The sequence below is a fragment of the Electrona antarctica genome (genome assembly GCF_951216825.1).
Source record: "Electrona antarctica genome assembly, chromosome: 6".
In the NCBI taxonomy this organism is placed as follows: domain Eukaryota; kingdom Metazoa; phylum Chordata; class Actinopteri; order Myctophiformes; family Myctophidae; genus Electrona; species Electrona antarctica.
Genome location: NC_136811.1, coordinates 54,933,407 through 54,949,843, shown reverse-complemented (window position 1 = coordinate 54,949,843; position 16,437 = coordinate 54,933,407). Strand labels below are relative to the sequence as shown.

Sequence of the window (16,437 nt, the reverse complement as noted above, 5' to 3'; positions counted from 1 at the left end):
ATGCGAGTGTTCAACGGCCACGCACGTTTATGTGTCTTAACCGGCCACGCATGTTGGGAGCCAGGGGTTATTCTTAACCGGCCACGCATAATTGTCGGGCTGTTGCATGTCAGACTGTTAGTACGTCTGGTCTGACCAACGTGCGCTCCTGCAAAGTACAGCAAAGTACACAACAATACATACACACATGGTATATATAAAAACATATTGGACCCTTCAAAAAGGGCGCATAATCAAGTTAGTAAAGTTAATAAAGTTCCCGAATATTTCACCGCATAAAATCACATAAAACCCTGCATATATTCACATATTCCGCATTTCAAAATGTTCCCCTCATATTTTCACAGCATGTATGTCGTACATGTGAGTTGTCCTGCAGGGTCGAGCGTCGCAGCTTGCAGAACCTCTCCCGTCAGAGGGTTGACACACCAGCCTGCATCGCCCTCTGTCTGCAGCACCGAGAACTGACCGCTCTGCGAACAAAACACACATCACAACAATGGTATGGATCGTCGGTTCTTCCACGATACCTCCTCACAGCGTGTGTGTGTGCATGCGTGCGTGTGCATGACACGTACCTCCTCACAGCATGCGTGTGTGCGTGCGTGTGCATGACACGTACCTCCTCACAGCATGCGTGTGCGTGCGTGCGTGCACGTGGCACATACCTCCTCACAGTGTGCGTGTGTGTGTGCGTGCACGTGACACATACCTCCTCACAGCGTGCGCTGTAGCCAGTAGTATTATGTCCATCAGACGTGATGTCAGAGCCTTTCAGCCAACCAGAGAGCAGAGTGTGAACACGCCTCCTCTGACAGCGAGACAGACCTGCGGGATGCACACATAATGAGTGTGCGTGCGTGCGTGCGTGCGTGCGTGCGTGCGTGCGTGCGTGCGTGCGTGCGCATGCCTGTAAACTTACACTTGGGCAGAGTTTTGGAACGGCTGGTCAGAGATTCAGGGATGTACTGTCCATCTTCCTCAACACACCAACATTGACCTACGTGCACGGGTGTAGGTCAAACGCACAAGTACTTAGTATTGATACAATCGATGATTTGCATTGCAAAACGATACGATATGTTACAATTCGATATACTTTCATTCTTGAAATTAAAATAGATTTTTCAATGCAGTTACTATATCGTTACACCCCTAGTATTTTAAGAACGAAAAGTAAGAGAAGGTGTGTGCGTGCGTGCGTGCGTGCGTGCGTGCGTGCGTGCGTGCGTGCGTGCGTGCGTGCGCGCGCGTCAGACCTGTGCTGGGGTGACACTGGGTGCTGAGCCAGTCTCCTCGCTGGTCGCACTGTGGCGTGTAAGGCTGGTAGCCTGCTGGCCTCTGGCTCTCTGCCGCGCTGCCATCTCTACGCCAGTACCACTGGAGAGCTACACACACACACACACACACACACACACACACACACACACACACAAACTCTCCATCATTTAGCTGATGGGGACCACCTGGAACCCCCTCAATGACCACTGGTGGTTCCCTCGACCACTGTTTGAATGAAAACCATTGACGTTTAACAGGCCCGTAAGCAGCGTCTAATCCGTCTATAGGACACATGCACACTTTGTTAATTATAGTGTCGAGGCAATTATTGTACTATAGAGGGTATGGACATGCATAAAGTGAATGGCAAAATTGAGTGGCAAATCGAGTGGAAAAGTGAGTTTAATGTCGTTTAACATCGTTTAATGCAATCAAATACAACTTTTCTGCTTGAATGTATGGGCTGTCAAGGCCAGAAAGTAGTTTTTCAGTAGGTGTTCCCTCCCGCACAACTTCCGGGTTTATTGTACTCCATTATTAGCATTATTTATTTTAAAACATTACTATTAGTTACTTTGTAGATTTGGGGGTTATTATACCAAACATACATTAACCACTTCAGCCCTATACATTTCGGCCATTTGAAAATAGCAGATCTCCATGATCACAATGTGTTGGGATGCGACACATTGTGAGCTTGTAGATCGGCTATTTTCAAACGATTTATTCACATTTGAAAACTTGAAACGGGACTCTGCATATTGAGTACTTTTACTTTTGGTGCTTTATACGTTTGTACTTTTAACTCAAGAGCATTTCGAATTCCGGACTTTTACTTGTAACAGAATATTTCTACGTGGCCGTATTGATTTTAAAGTAAAGTAAAACAATCGAGTACTTTTTCCATCACTGGGTAAAACCTTATTTTTTATTCAGTGTGTCTTACTCAGTGTTGTTTTTGGCAGCAAATTTAGATTTTAGTTTTAGTCATAGTTTCTTGAATAGGTTTCAGTTAGTTTTAGTCACATTAGAGTTAGTCTAGTTTCAGTCGACTAAAATGTCAAAAGATTTTAGTCGACTAAATCTACAGTGTATTTAGTCGAACAGAATGTACTTTGGCGGGCCTTGATGCCGTCGTAATGACTGTTTTCTTTCACTTGCTGAAAATAGCCGATCTACAAGCTCACAACGCGTCGCAGCGCGACGCGTTGTGAGCTTGTAGATCGGCTATTTTCAGCATGCAACCAAGTGTAAAATTACTTATACTGGATCTCTTGTCCACTAGTCCCTTTAGTCTAGTTTTTTATTTGTTGACGAAATCGTCAGTATATTTAGTCTTTGTTGTAGTCATCATGGCTTTAATTCGTTTTCATGTAGTTTCCATTTAGTTTTCGTCAGTGGAAAAAGGTAGTCGACGAACATTTTTCGCCTTTAGTTTTAGTCGACGAAATCAACACTTGTCTTACTGGAGTAGGCGGCCAACTGCAGCGCCGATCTGGAGCGGCTCAGCAGCAGCCTGTCGAATATCCGCGCCTGCTCCTCCGCCGATTGGCTCGCCAGGAGCTCCTCCCCGGTCAGACGCAGGCCCTCCGCCAATAGGAATGCGTGTCCCAGAGGGAGGCGGGAGGAGTTGGAGAGGAAGACGATGGTCTCTGCTTCCTGTCTGAAGGCGGTGACCTCAGCCAACGCCTCGGAGCACAGCGCTGGAGGAGGAGAGGAGGAGAGGAGGAGGAGGAGGAGGAGGAGGAGGAGGAGGAGGAGGAGGAGGAGAGGGCAGGAACTGGGTTTAACACATCTCCTGACAGCTATTAATCATACAGTTATATCTAATAGAGACGTCACCGGATTTCCCCTCCCATCCACTTGCATTGAGTTGCTCACCCTGCAGCGCATGAGGCGCTCTTCCGGGTTGGAACAGAGTGCATTCTGGGATTGGTAATGGGCCATACGTGAAAGCGCTGGGCCGTTGATATCATTGCGCGCGTTCACGTATGTTACATAGCAGTGGCTCGAGGGGTAGAGTGACCGGATGGAAACCGAAAGGTTCCCAGTTTGAAACCGGGCTCCCCCAGAGTTAGTGTCGAAGTGTCCTTGAGCATACAAGTGTATGAATGTGTGTATGAATGGGTGAATGTAATGCACAATCTATGTAAGGCGCCTTGGATAAAGGCGCTATATAAATGCACCATTTACCATTTTATAGTGTTCACGTATGGAACATATAGCGTTCACATGCATAGTGCTGGCCCCATAGTGCAATACCACTTTCGGCCACCATGTCTTTTTCGCTTCAGTTGTTTCCTCTCGGTGACGTCCGCCAGCGTTTTTCAGTGAAAGTATTTAAAAAATAATTACATTTTATTAAGTCTATGGGCTCTATCTCGCACGCCGCCTTATCCCTAAACTTATTAGCCAGATTTTACTATTTTGAAAAAACATGTTTGAAATGAGCTTGTAGATCGGCTATTTGAACAATTTTAAACTTACTATTTTTAATAGTAAAACATGGCAAAAGAGACGAGGGGTAAGGCAGCGCACAAGATGGGGCCCGATGACTAAACCAAATCAAAATTTGCTGTCAAAAGTAAAACTTGTGTGTACAAGTAGAACCAGATAGAGCTTTAATGGGACTGACCTGGTCTGTTCTGAAGGGTCTGGGTAGATGCTGGACCTGCAAACAGATATAGAGTCAGCTAATATCTCAACAACAGATTCCAAGATGCAAATTCAATGGAAAATTCTTCATTTTTTGGGGGGCGGTGGTTTCCCAGATTGGCTAAAGCTAACGGTGTTCATTTCTTATAATGTAGATTTATTTGTTTCCTGTATTGGCACAGGGGGAAATAATAACACCAAAAACTAAATTAACAAATATCGGTTTCAGTATCAGCTATCATGCATTTGCATTTCCAACTCCAGAAGCAAAGATTTGAGTAAAAACTGTTCGCTATAAAAAAATATATATATTCAAAGATTTACAGATTTTAATAACAATAAATAAAATAGCAGATCTACAAGCTCATATGAGCTTGAATATCTGCTCTGTTTTTGGAATATCCAACACTAACATCTAAAAGATAATGACTTTCGTGTTTTGTAACAGATCAAATGCAGTGTAAAACTCACAGGTGAGAGCAGCGCCCCCTGCTGCCAGAGCGGTCGTCCTTCTGCCCGCCGTGTCCACGCAGAAGCACCTGGCCCCGCCCCCGGCGCACTGCAGCGGCAGGAAGCCGCCGTCCTCCGACGAGCATGCTGGGACATGGAGTTCTGCCCCGGCGGCCATGGCGCTCTTCGCCCGCAGTGCCCGCGCCCGCTCTGCCTCGCAGTGGGACGGACAGCGGGCGGGCCTGCTGCCCGCAGTCCGCGTCGCGGCCACCTCCCGGCCGGTGAGCGGGTCCACGCACCAACACTGTGCTCCGTCGCACTGGACCTCCTGGTAGAGACCGTCGGGCGCACAGCTCGGCACAAACATGGCCGACGTCGCATCGTTGACACCAGAGCACGACCGCAGCAGGGGGGTAAGTACCTTTTGGAGCAGAGTCTGTGATTTATTGATTTATTTCAACTAACCATAACAATGTATTTAAGCAGTAAAAGCCACGTTGAGAATTAAGTCTCGTTTACAAGTGTTAACTGGCCAAGAGGCAAATAATATTACGCAGCTCTGCCAGTACCAACAAATACAGGACCATAACATAAGGACAGACATATAACATTCATACACACAGTCCTCACTACCTAAGAAGCTCAAGTAAAAACATGTAAATCTAATAAAGTGACCAAAACTAATATAACACTAAGAGCAATCAACGTTTGCTACTAAACCAATTAATAAAATTAGAGCAACAACATTTGCTACACATCAAAGCAGGAGCAGTGTCTAGGAAGTGTGCCCATTTACGGCAATCCTTTTTAAACTCACTAGGGGGATCACAAAAGTCAATTTGAGTCTGGTCTGTAGGTCATTCCTAACCTGACTCCGCCAGATGAGTCTGGTCTGTAGGTCATTCCTAACCTGACTCCACCAGATGAGTCTGGTCTGTAGGTCATTCCTAACCTGACTCCGCCAGATGAGTCTGGTCTGTAGGTCATTCCTAACCTGACTCCGCCAGATGAGTCTGGTCTGTAGGTCATTCCTAACCTGACTCCACCAGATGAGTCTGGTCTGTAGGTCATTCCTAACCTGACTCCACCAGATGAGTCTGGTCTGTAGGTCAGTTAAGATACTCTTAACTGACCTCACACTAGAGGAAGGCATATGCACCTGCTTTCTGTAACATTTGGTTACAAGGTTTTGTTTCTGTGTATATGTACTTGTGGATTATATTTGTTGTACTGTGTGTCCATGTCATGTATGTAAAATGTAAATGTTCTTATTTGTATACAGGGCGCCATTGAAAAAGAGACCCTGGTCTCAATTGGATTCCCCTGAAATAAAGGTTACAAACAAACATTCCTAACCTGACTCCGCCAGATGAGTCTGGTCTGTAGGTCATTCCTAACCTGACTCCACCAGATGAGTCTGGTCTGTAGGTCTGGTCTGTAGGTCATTCCTAACGCCAGATGGATGAGTCTGGTCTGTAGGTCATTCCTAACCTGACTCCGCCAGATGGATGAGTCTGGTCTGTAGGTCATTCCTAACCTGACTCCGCCAGATGGATGAGTCTGGTCTGTAGGTCATTCCTAACCTGACTCCGCCAGATGGATGAGTCTGGTCTGTAGGTCATTCCTAACCTGACTCCGCCAGATGGATGAGTCTGGTCTGTAGGTCATTCCTAACCTGACTCCGCCAGATGGATGAGTCTGGTCTGTAGGTCATTCCTAACCTGACTCCGCCAGATGGATGAGTCTGGTCTGTAGGTCATTCCTAACCTGACTCCGCCAGATGGATGAGTCTGGTCTGTAAGTCATTCCTAACCTGACTCCGCCAGATGGATGAGTCTGGTCTGTAGGTCATTCCTAACCTGACTCCGCCAGATGGATGAGTCTGGTCTGTAAGTCATTCCTAACCTGACTCCGCCAGATGGATGAGTCTGGTCTGTAGGTCATTCCTAACCTGACTCCGCCAGATGAGTCTGGTCTGTAGGTCATTCCTAACCTGACTCTGCCAGATGAGTCTGGTCTGTAGGTCATTCCTAACCTGACTCCGCCAGATGAGTCTGGTCTGTAGGTCATTCCTAACCTGACTCCACCAGATGAGTCTGGTGTGTAGGTCATTCCTAACCTGACTCCACCAGATGAGTCTGGTCTGTAGGTCATTCCTAACCTGACTCCACCAGATGAGTCTGGTCTGTAGGTCATTCCTAACCTGACTCCGCCAGATGAGTCTGGTCTGTAGGTCATTCCTAACCTGACTCCGCCAGATGAGTCTGGTCTGTAGGTCATTCCTAACCTGACTCCACCAGATGAGTCTGGTCTGTAGGTCATTCCTAACCTGACTCCGCCAGATGAGTCTGGTCTGTAGGTCATTCCTAACCTGACTCCGCCAGATGAGTCTGGTCTGTAGGTCATTCCTAACCTGACTCCGCCAGATGAGTCTGGTCTGTAGGTCATTCCTAACCTGACTCCACCAGATGATTCTGGTCTGTAGGTCATTCCTAACCTGACTCCGCCAGATGGAAGAGACGCTTGCTTCACAATCACACGTGCTTCTGTAGCCCAATCGCTGAAGAAAGCTGTCACTTTTTTCAAGCTACTTGGCAGGTGATTGGATGGGACTGTCTGTCAATCATATTAACGTGTCTACATGACGTACGGTAGCTGCGCCAGCATGAAAGTAATTTAAACAACCCCCGCAAACGACAAAATTAAGTGTTAATAGTTAAACAGATAGAAACCCCCTCACTATTGTGTTGGATGTGTAGGTCATGCCTTCACTTGCTTTCAAGAATAGAATACGATTTTCCAAATATAATAACAATTGCAACAGACGCTTCTCGATGTCATCACACCCGGTCTCGTCAAGATCCCGCCCATAAGCTGCCACCGATTGGTTCGTCCCGGGGCACGGGGGCGGTTCAACGCCAAATCCCAGAGTGATCCCAGATGGAGGATGTAGTGTGAACTTGTGAATCAATACCGTCCCAATCTGGCGGAGTCAGGTTAGGTCATTCCATGACCAGGGCCCAACGAATGTGTGCGTGCATCTGTGTTCCGGTACCTGTTCCAGAGAGGCAGAGTACGAGCTCCTCAGGCCCAACAGAGTGTATTACCTGCTCCAGAGAGGCAGAGTGTATTACCTGCTCCAGAGAGGCAGAGTGTATTACCTGCTCCAGGGAGGCAGAGTGTATTACCTGCTCCAGGGAGGCAGAGTGTATTACCTGCTCCAGGGAGGCAGAGTGTATTACCTGCTCCAGAGAGGCAGAGTGTTTTACCTGCTCCAGAGAGGCAGAGTGTATTACCTGCTCCAGGGAGGCAGAGTGTATTACCTGCTCCAGAGAGGCAGAGTGTATTACCCGCTCCAGGGAGGCAGAGTGTATTACCTGCTCCAGAGAGGCAGAGTGTATTACCCGCTCCAGGGAGGCAGAGTGTATTACCTGCTCCAGAGAGGCAGAGTGTATTACCTGCTCCAGAGAGGCAGAGTGTATTACCTGCTCCAGGGAGGCAGAGTGTATTACCTGCTCCAGGGAGGCAGAGTGTATTACCTGCTCCAGGGAGGCAGAGTGTATTACCTGCTCCAGAGAGGCAGAGTGTTTTACCTGCTCCAGAGAGGCAGAGTGTATTACCTGCTCCAGGGAGGCAGAGTGTATTACCTGCTCCAGAGAGGCAGAGTGTATTACCCGCTCCAGGGAGGCAGAGTGTATTACCTGCTCCAGAGAGGCAGAGTGTATTACCCGCTCCAGGGAGGCAGAGTGTATTACCTGCTCCAGGGAGGCAGAGTGTATTACCCGCTCCAGGGAGGCAGAGTGTATTACCTGCTCCAGAGAGGCAGAGTGTATTACCTGCTCCAGAGAGGCAGAGTGTATTACCTGCTCCAGGGAGGCAGAGTGTATTACCTGCTCCAGAGAGGCAGAGTGTATTACCTGCTCCAGGGAGGCCGAGTGTATTACCTGCTCCAGAGAGGCAGAGTGTATTACCTGCTCCAAAGAGGCAGAGTGTATTACCTGCTCCAGAGAGGCAGAGTGTATTACCTGCTCCAGAGAGGCAGAGTGTATTACCTGCTCCAGGGAGGCAGAGTGTATTACCTGCTCCAGGGAGGCAGAGTGTATTACCTGCTCCAGGGAGGCAGAGTGTATTACCTGCTCCAGAGAGGCAGAGTGTATTACCTGCTCCAGGGAGGCAGAGTGTATTACCTGCTCCAGAGAGGCAGAGTGTATTACCTGCTCCAGGGAGGCAGAGTGTATTACCTGCTCCAGAGAGGCAGAGTGTATTACCTGCTCCAGGGAGGCCGAGTGTATTACCTGCTCCAGAGAGGCAGAGTGTATTACCTGCTCCAGAGAGGCAGAGTGTATTACCTGCTCCAGAGAGGCAGAGTGTATTACCTGCTCCAGAGAGGCAGAGTGTATTACCTGCTCCAGAGAGGCAGAGTGTATTACCTGCTCCAGGGAGGCAGAGTGTATTACCTGTTCCAGGGAGGCAGAGTGAGAGCTCCTCAGGCCCAGCAGAGTGTATTACCTGTTCCAGGGAGGCAGAGTGAGAGCTCCTCAGGCCCAGCAGAGTGCGTCTCAGAGCATGGAGGAAGGCCGGGGACTCCAGAGTCCTGCTGACCAGCAGCACCAGCTGGGTGTTCTCCTTCCCGTCCGCACCACTCGCAGCCAGCTGAGCCAACACTCCTCTCTCCCCCACTGTCCCGCTGAAGTTCAGGGCTGTGGGACGCCAAGGTGTTCATAGTTAAACTTAATGAGATCTCTGCTGTTGGGAAGAAACCACCTAAATTCAAAATGTTTCAGGAAAACCTTTTTTTTAGAAAAAAGAAGGAATTGAAAACAAAGCAATAGACTATTTTCATTGGATCAATATTTTCGAAACAACACACAGACATGATAAAGGGTGTTCAATAGCACTGATTTATGCAAAAAAACAATCTAAAAAAAACAAACAATATAACACCCAGAGTTGACAAGACATTGTAGTGAAACTGAAAACTATAGGCTTTGTTGCCCTAGTTTTATCTTTTAAGTGGATATTCAGATGTGTTTACATCGCATGTAAGGAGCGAGCATTCTGATGGCAACATCACGCAAAAAAACTGTCCTGAGATGTGGAGCATCGGCCAATTGCATTGCGACGTAGCCCGAACCAATAAAATAAATTTGTATCGTGTAGATCTCAACCATTAAAAGTGTTTTGGTGCACGGCGCGTTGACGCTCGCGGTAGGTCAGGACAGTCATTGGAGATTTCATCGTTCACTTGCTCGCCTCGACAACAACAAAATTGTGAACATAAAACAAAAACTAAAACTATGAACAATAGCGTAAAAACTATACGACACCTGCAGCGTTCTTGAGGAACTTTCCTCCGAACAGGTTCTCCTGGAGGCGTTGGGGGGAGGAGGAGGAGCGGGCCAGAGCCTCCAGCGCCAGGCCCACGGAGGGGAACAGCCCGTGGAGGACCTCGGACAGTCGAGTCACGAAGGACGGAACATCAGGAGCTCCTCCAGGGAGGTCCTTGACGGGCTGGAGGAGCTCAGTGCAGGAGCTGGACGGCGGTGAGGAGCCAACGTTATTATAGTTCACCAAACTAACTAAATAACCAAAACTAAAATAAAAATAAATAAATAATAATAATCGTTACCCGAACTAAATTCAAACTAAAATCATTTTTTTTTAAACAATAACTAATTTAAACTGTATTGTGTGATTACAAAACTAACTAAAGGTTTTAGTTTTTCCCATTATCAACTGCACCTGAATATATATTCTTTTAAATTGTATCTTTTGTTCATTTTTTTATTACACAATAGGCCTACTTAATCTGACCTTTTTTTATCCTGCACTTCATAATAAGTATGGAAAAAAAAGGAAAAAAAAGCTTAAACTAATAAAAACTAAACTTAAACAAATTTTAAACTAACACACATGTAAAAACTAATACAAATCAGCAAACCCGCTCTAAAAACTAAAACTAACTAACTAACAAAAAAACAAAAAAAAGAAAAGTAAAAACGAACTAAAACTATAATGAAAACTCCACTCCAACTAATTGTAACCTTGATGAGGAGTCCGGGAGGCCCGAGGAGGATCTGCTGGGTGGTTCCACTGGGCCAGAGAACAGCCTGGAGAGAGCCTGGCGCCTCTGGGCAGGACACGACGCAGACCCTGCATCTAGACATGCATCACAATATAAACACACCTCATCATTCAGGACACGACGCAGAACCTGCATCTAGACATGCATCACAATATAAACACACCTCATCACGACACAGAACCTGCATCTAGACATGGATCACAATATAAACACACCTCAACACGACACAGAACCTGCATCTAGACATGCATCACAATATAAACACACCTCATCATTCAGGACACGACGCAGAACCTGCATCTAGACATGCATCACAATATAAACACACCTCAACACGACACAGAACCTGCATCTAGACATGCATCACAATATAAACACACCTCAACACGACACAGAACCTGCATCTAGACATGCATCACAATATAAACACACCTCAACACGACACAGAACCTGCATCTAGACATGCATCACAATATAAACACACCTCAACACGACACAGAACCTGCATCTAGACATGCATCACAATATAAAAACACCTCATCCTTCATTTTACAACCCATTATGATAATGATGATGATGATAATAGAGTGAGTGGGTGGCAAATCGAGTGGCAAAGTGAGTTTGACGTCATTTAACGTCGTTTAATGCAATCATATAGGACTTTTCTGTTTGGATGTATGGGCTGTCCAGGACAGAAAGTAGTTTTTTGCCACTCAGTATTTTCCTGCATCACTTCTGGGTGCGATGATGTCACATGCATACCCTCTATAAGATTTGAATATATATCCTTTCAGAGCGAACATTTTTCAAATCTTTGCTTCTGCGGGGGGGGGGGGGGGGGGGGGATGGGGGGATGGGGGTCCGCGGCCAAATACAGATAATTCTGGTGTCCTTGACATGAAAAAGGTTGACACCACCGCTGACATAGAAACAAAGTTTTTTTTCCAGAAAACTATAGGATTAGGATTTAGAAGACATTGTATTTTAGACTCGTCCTCAGGTCTAAATGGGTGTAATGGTTACGCTGCTCACCGCAGACCACAGAGTCTAAATGGGTGTAATGGTTACACTGCTCACTGCAGACCACAGAGTCTAAATGGGTGTAATGGTTACGCTGCTCACTGCAGACCACAGAGTCTAAATGGGTGTAATGGCTACGCTGCTCACCGCAGACCACAGAGTCTAAATGGGTGTAATGGCTACGCTGCTCACTGCAGACCACAGAGTCTAAATGGGTGTAATGGTTACGCTGCTCACTGCAGACCACAGAGTCTAAATGGGTGTAATGGTTACGCTGCTCACCACAGACCACAGAGTCTAAATGGGTGTAATGGCTACGCTGCTCACCGCAGACCACAGAGTCTAAAGGGGTGTAATGGTTACGCTGCTCACCGCAGACCACAGAGTCTAAATGGGTGTAATGGTTACGCTGCTCACCGCAGACCACAGAGTCTAAATGGGTGTAATGGTTACGCTGCTCACTGCAGACCACAGAGTCTAAATGGGTGTAATGGTTACGCTGCTCACTGCAGACCACAGAGTCTAAATGGGTGTAATGGTTACGCTGCTCACCGCAGACCACAGAGTCTAAATGGGTGTAATGGTTACGCTGCTCACCGCAGACCACAGAGTCTAAATGGGTGTAATGGTTACGCTGCTCACCGCAGACCACAGAGTCTCCGTGCCGTCGTGACCCAGGCAGCTCGGTGCCCGTTGCGGGCTCCACGCACCAGCACTGTTGTCCTCCTGCCTGGCACTGCCTGGCAGAATACCGCCCCCTGCTGGACTCACACTGTGGGACGTACGCACTGGACACCTGCTCTGCTGCACGCCGCTGATCCTCACACGCCGTGGGACCTAGGAAACCACAAGGAACAATGACTGTAGGACCTACGAAACCACAAGGAAGCATGGCTGTAGGAGCTAGGAAACCACAAGGAAGCATGGCTGTAGGACCTAGGAAACCACAAGTAACCATGACTGCATGGTCTAGGAAACCACAAGGAACCATGGTTATAGGAGCTAGGAAACTACAAGGAAGCATGGCTGTAGGAGCTAGGAAACTACAAGGAAGCATGGCTGTAGGAGCTAGGAAACGACAAGGAACCATGACTGTACCTAGGACTATTTCTAAAGAATGAAGAAAAAAAACATGTATTTTTGGGAATAAGGCAGTGTTGCCATGGTCTATCAAAGTGGAGGTCATTGAAAAGGAAAAAGGTGTTGAAAAGCATTAGCTTTAAAGAGTGTACAGACAAGAGCCTTACATCTGAAGAGTCCGGTCAGGGCCAGTCTGAGCGCCAGCAGTCTCCTCTGGAGGACTCTGTAGATGTTGGTCTGGGAGAAGGACGGACCAGAGCTCACCCCTCTGAACGCTGTGTCGTACACCTGGGAGAGCAGCAGCTCCACACCTAGTGATAGAGAACAAACACACTGTTTAAAACCCATTCTGACCAGGGACCACCTTTTGGTGTTTTAAAGCATTATGTGATACATTAGCTATTGAAAAAATAGCAGATGTAGAAGCTCGTAGCGCAGCACCGAGTGCTGTGCTACGAGCTTGTAGACCTGCTATTTTTGAAAAACCGTGAAAATCCGGCACAAATCTTTGAATATAATATATTGAAAGATTTGCTCTGAAAGAATAAATTATATTCTTTCAGAGCAGAAAGAAAGAATATATCATATTCTTTCAGAGCGAACATTTTTAACTCAAATCTTTGCTTCTGGGGGGTCCCTGAAACAACATGTTTTCAAATGGGGGTCGGCGGCCAAATACAAATAATTCTGGGGGACATGAAATATTGAGAACCACTGACATAGAAACATAGGTATTTCAGAAAACTGTCAGGATTTAGAAGACATTTTTTTAAATGTTTACGTCGGGCCTCAATGGGTTAACACTACATAATGATACAGTACCACAACACACAACTCAACTGTGTGTGTGTGTGTGTGTGTGTGTGTGTGTGTGTGTGTGTGTGTGTGTGTGTGTGTGTGTGTGTGTGTGTGTGTGTGTGTGTGTGTGTGTGTGTGTGTGTGTGTGTGTGTGTGTGTGTGTGTGTGTGTGTGTGTGTGTGTGTGTGTGCGTGCACCTGTATTGTCCATCTCTCTGCCTCTGCTATCAGAGCAGTAACAGTAGGACGAGACTGAAGGGAAAGCTCGTCGGAAATTGGTGAACGTCTCAAAGGCCTCTGGGAACCTACACACACACACACACACACACACACACACACACACACACACACACACACACACACACACACACACACTTCAAATTATCCAAATTATTCACTTGCATGTCAGCAACAAATTCACTGAAAGGTCAACATTTTAGCAATAATGTTGTCAGACTTCGAGACTTTCTCTTACAAAGCTCTGGTTTGAAGGTATCTTTCCATAAATGCACCGAATCTCTCTGCGTATCAGGCTACGTACTTATGTAGCCTACATACCTGTAATCTTCTCGGTACATAATACGCACTTATGTATCCCAGGGGTTCTCAACGTTTTTGGCTGGGGACCCCCGGAAAATGCTTTGGCCATGTCTCACAACGCCCGCCCCGCCCCGCCCCATGTCCCCACCACCAATGCAAATTGACCGCTACAATAACCTTAATAATAGAGAAAATACATCATAAATAAATATTGAAACCAGATATAATCATTAAGTTTATGCATGCACTATGTGTACTATATGTAAACTATAAATGTCCATTTTCCAGTTAAAAAAAATATATATATATTTTCTTCTTTTTTTCTTCTGTAACCTCGTACGTACGTACGTACTTATGTACTACAGTGCATATGTCTGTAATCCATGTAACTCGAGAACCGTTCGCCCCACCGACCTCAGTTTCGACACACGCGTTCCACACCACCACAGGGAGTGCAGTGCCCGGCCTTGAGTAGGTCGCATACACGGTTGTCCAGAACCGCCAGAAAATATACATACATCGCATACAATGTATGTAGCATAAATTATACAGTACGTTGCATAGGGCCCAAATGGAAACAAGACCACAACGACTTTTTTTGGTGCTGCTAACCTGTTGAAGGAGTTGGTCAGGTCCAGCTCCATTGTGTCCGTGGTGTTGATGAACTTGCACTGCACCGGCAGGAAGCTGCCGTCCTCCGAGCACTGAGGAGGAGACCGCCCCCTGTTGGTGTGGAGGAAACGCCGCGCTCGCACTTCACAGCTTCCGGGACCTGCGGCAGGGGGTTCAGAGGTAAGCCAATTTTTTTAACTAGGCTATATTAACTCGAAATCCTTATGTTGCGCATGTCATATTAGGTGAAACCTTTGCAAAAAATATAGGCAAACAGTCAGCCAAAATAGCTGATCTACAAGCCACGGATCCCAAGTTAAATATATTGTGTGTTAGTGTTAGGGACCGGCCCTCAAGGATCCCAATTGACCATTTGCAGTGCAGACCGCGGCCATCTTGCCATCAGAGTGTGGAAACACTCGTTGTCAGTAAAGCAATGTCCTGCTGCCTCCTGCATGATGTGCTAATTCAAAACAGGTGGTACGCAGCGCAGTTGAGTGATATCTAACGAGCACTTCCAAACTGCAACACTTACAAAAATAATCACCTGCAAGGACTGATAGTAGCTCATAACATGTCTACAGTGGATTTCTTATGAAACAAACACTTTGAGGATAGAAAGAGGATAATTCAAGCTTTCCGTACAGCTGCAATGTTGGTGAGTTTGACGTTGTTTAATACAATCAGATAGGACTTTTCTGTTTGGATGAATGGGCTGTAAATAGGAAGTTGCACCTTGTTAGAACCTTGCCATTAACTTATGGTAAGATGGCCACGGTCTGCATACAGTATGGTCCATAGGACTCCCCTAAACGACTCCCCAGTATTGAGAACTCACTCATTTTATGTACAACAAAGCATTACATGTGGTTAAACTGGCTGAAGTTACATTATACAACGTTTCAAGGAAGCAATCTCATTTGTTGAAATAGCCATCTAGCCGAGCTTGATGGAATATGCCAAATAAATCAGCTGTGATGATGAGATGGAGTCTCGCATGAAGATCAGTGCCGGTTGGGTGGCTACTGGCTAGCGGATTTCACGGGACATTTTCTGTCGTACTGGCTACATCTGTCATTTAAAAACGTAGTTTTAATTAAACTGAATTGACGTGTTTTTTTAAGGGTACCTGTTGTATAATCACAATATTACGGTGTGCTTTACCGTCATTAACCCATTTCGGGCGGGAACCCCTTTTGGTGTTTTAACCATTAACAATAGCAGATCTAAAAGCTCATAGTGCAACACTGAGTGCCGCGCTATGAGCTTGTAGATATGCTATTTTTGAAAATCGTGAAAGCGTGTGTCATATGTTTGCTTCTGGGAGGTCCCTGGAACAACACTATTTAGAAACATGGGGTTTTCAGAACACTGTCAGGATTTAGAAGGCATTTGTAGAATCGTCCTCAGGTCTAAATGGGTTGGCACTTCTGTGTTAGCGCAAGCGTGCCATTAATGACGGTAAAGCACGACCCTCTCGTGTAATATTGCTTAATTAATGTATAGCCTATAATCACTTAACCGTTTTGTGGGAAACGTTTCCGTTGACAATAGCCAATCAACAAACTCGCTCTGACACATTGTGAGCATGTTGATCGGTTATTTTCACAGAAAATACACTATAGCAATAATAGCATAGAGAGTCTATGAAAGTAGCATAAGTATGTGTCGTACAGTTTGCAGGCCTGCCGTTCTGCCGTGTTCCGTAGAGCTCCATGCCGTCCGGGTCCACGCACCAGCACTGACCCGCAGCGGGGTCACACTGGACGGCCTCGAACTCCCCCGAGCGCTGGCATTCTGGGAGCGACGCACTGGAGCCGGAGACCTCGGACAACACCGCTGCCCTCTGCTGCCTGCAGAAAGACAGACCTGGGAGGAGGAGGAGGAGGAGGAGGTGGTGAGTGAGTACCTGGTGAT

General features: G+C 46.6%; 1 protein-coding gene across 1 annotated transcript in view; it reads right to left on the bottom strand.

Annotated features, from left to right (window-relative positions):
• The window catches only part of tg (thyroglobulin), a gene marked incomplete at both ends in the record, with an annotated part of 55,521 nt that overhangs the window by 37,360 nt on the left and 1,724 nt on the right, over positions 1–16,437 (bottom strand). Inside the window, 15 exons of the mRNA XM_079503859.1 lie at positions 362–473; positions 713–828; positions 923–1,000; positions 1,260–1,388; positions 2,748–2,984; positions 3,917–3,952; positions 4,408–4,807; positions 8,896–9,086; positions 9,714–9,919; positions 10,431–10,545; positions 12,134–12,328; positions 12,739–12,882; positions 13,567–13,589; positions 14,521–14,680; positions 16,195–16,389. Coding sequence (XP_079359985.1) covers positions 362–473; positions 713–828; positions 923–1,000; positions 1,260–1,388; positions 2,748–2,984; positions 3,917–3,952; positions 4,408–4,807; positions 8,896–9,086; positions 9,714–9,919; positions 10,431–10,545; positions 12,134–12,328; positions 12,739–12,882; positions 13,567–13,589; positions 14,521–14,680; positions 16,195–16,389 — 2,337 coding nt within the window. The remainder of the gene's footprint in view (positions 1–361; positions 474–712; positions 829–922; positions 1,001–1,259; positions 1,389–2,747; positions 2,985–3,916; positions 3,953–4,407; positions 4,808–8,895; positions 9,087–9,713; positions 9,920–10,430; positions 10,546–12,133; positions 12,329–12,738; positions 12,883–13,566; positions 13,590–14,520; positions 14,681–16,194; positions 16,390–16,437) is intronic.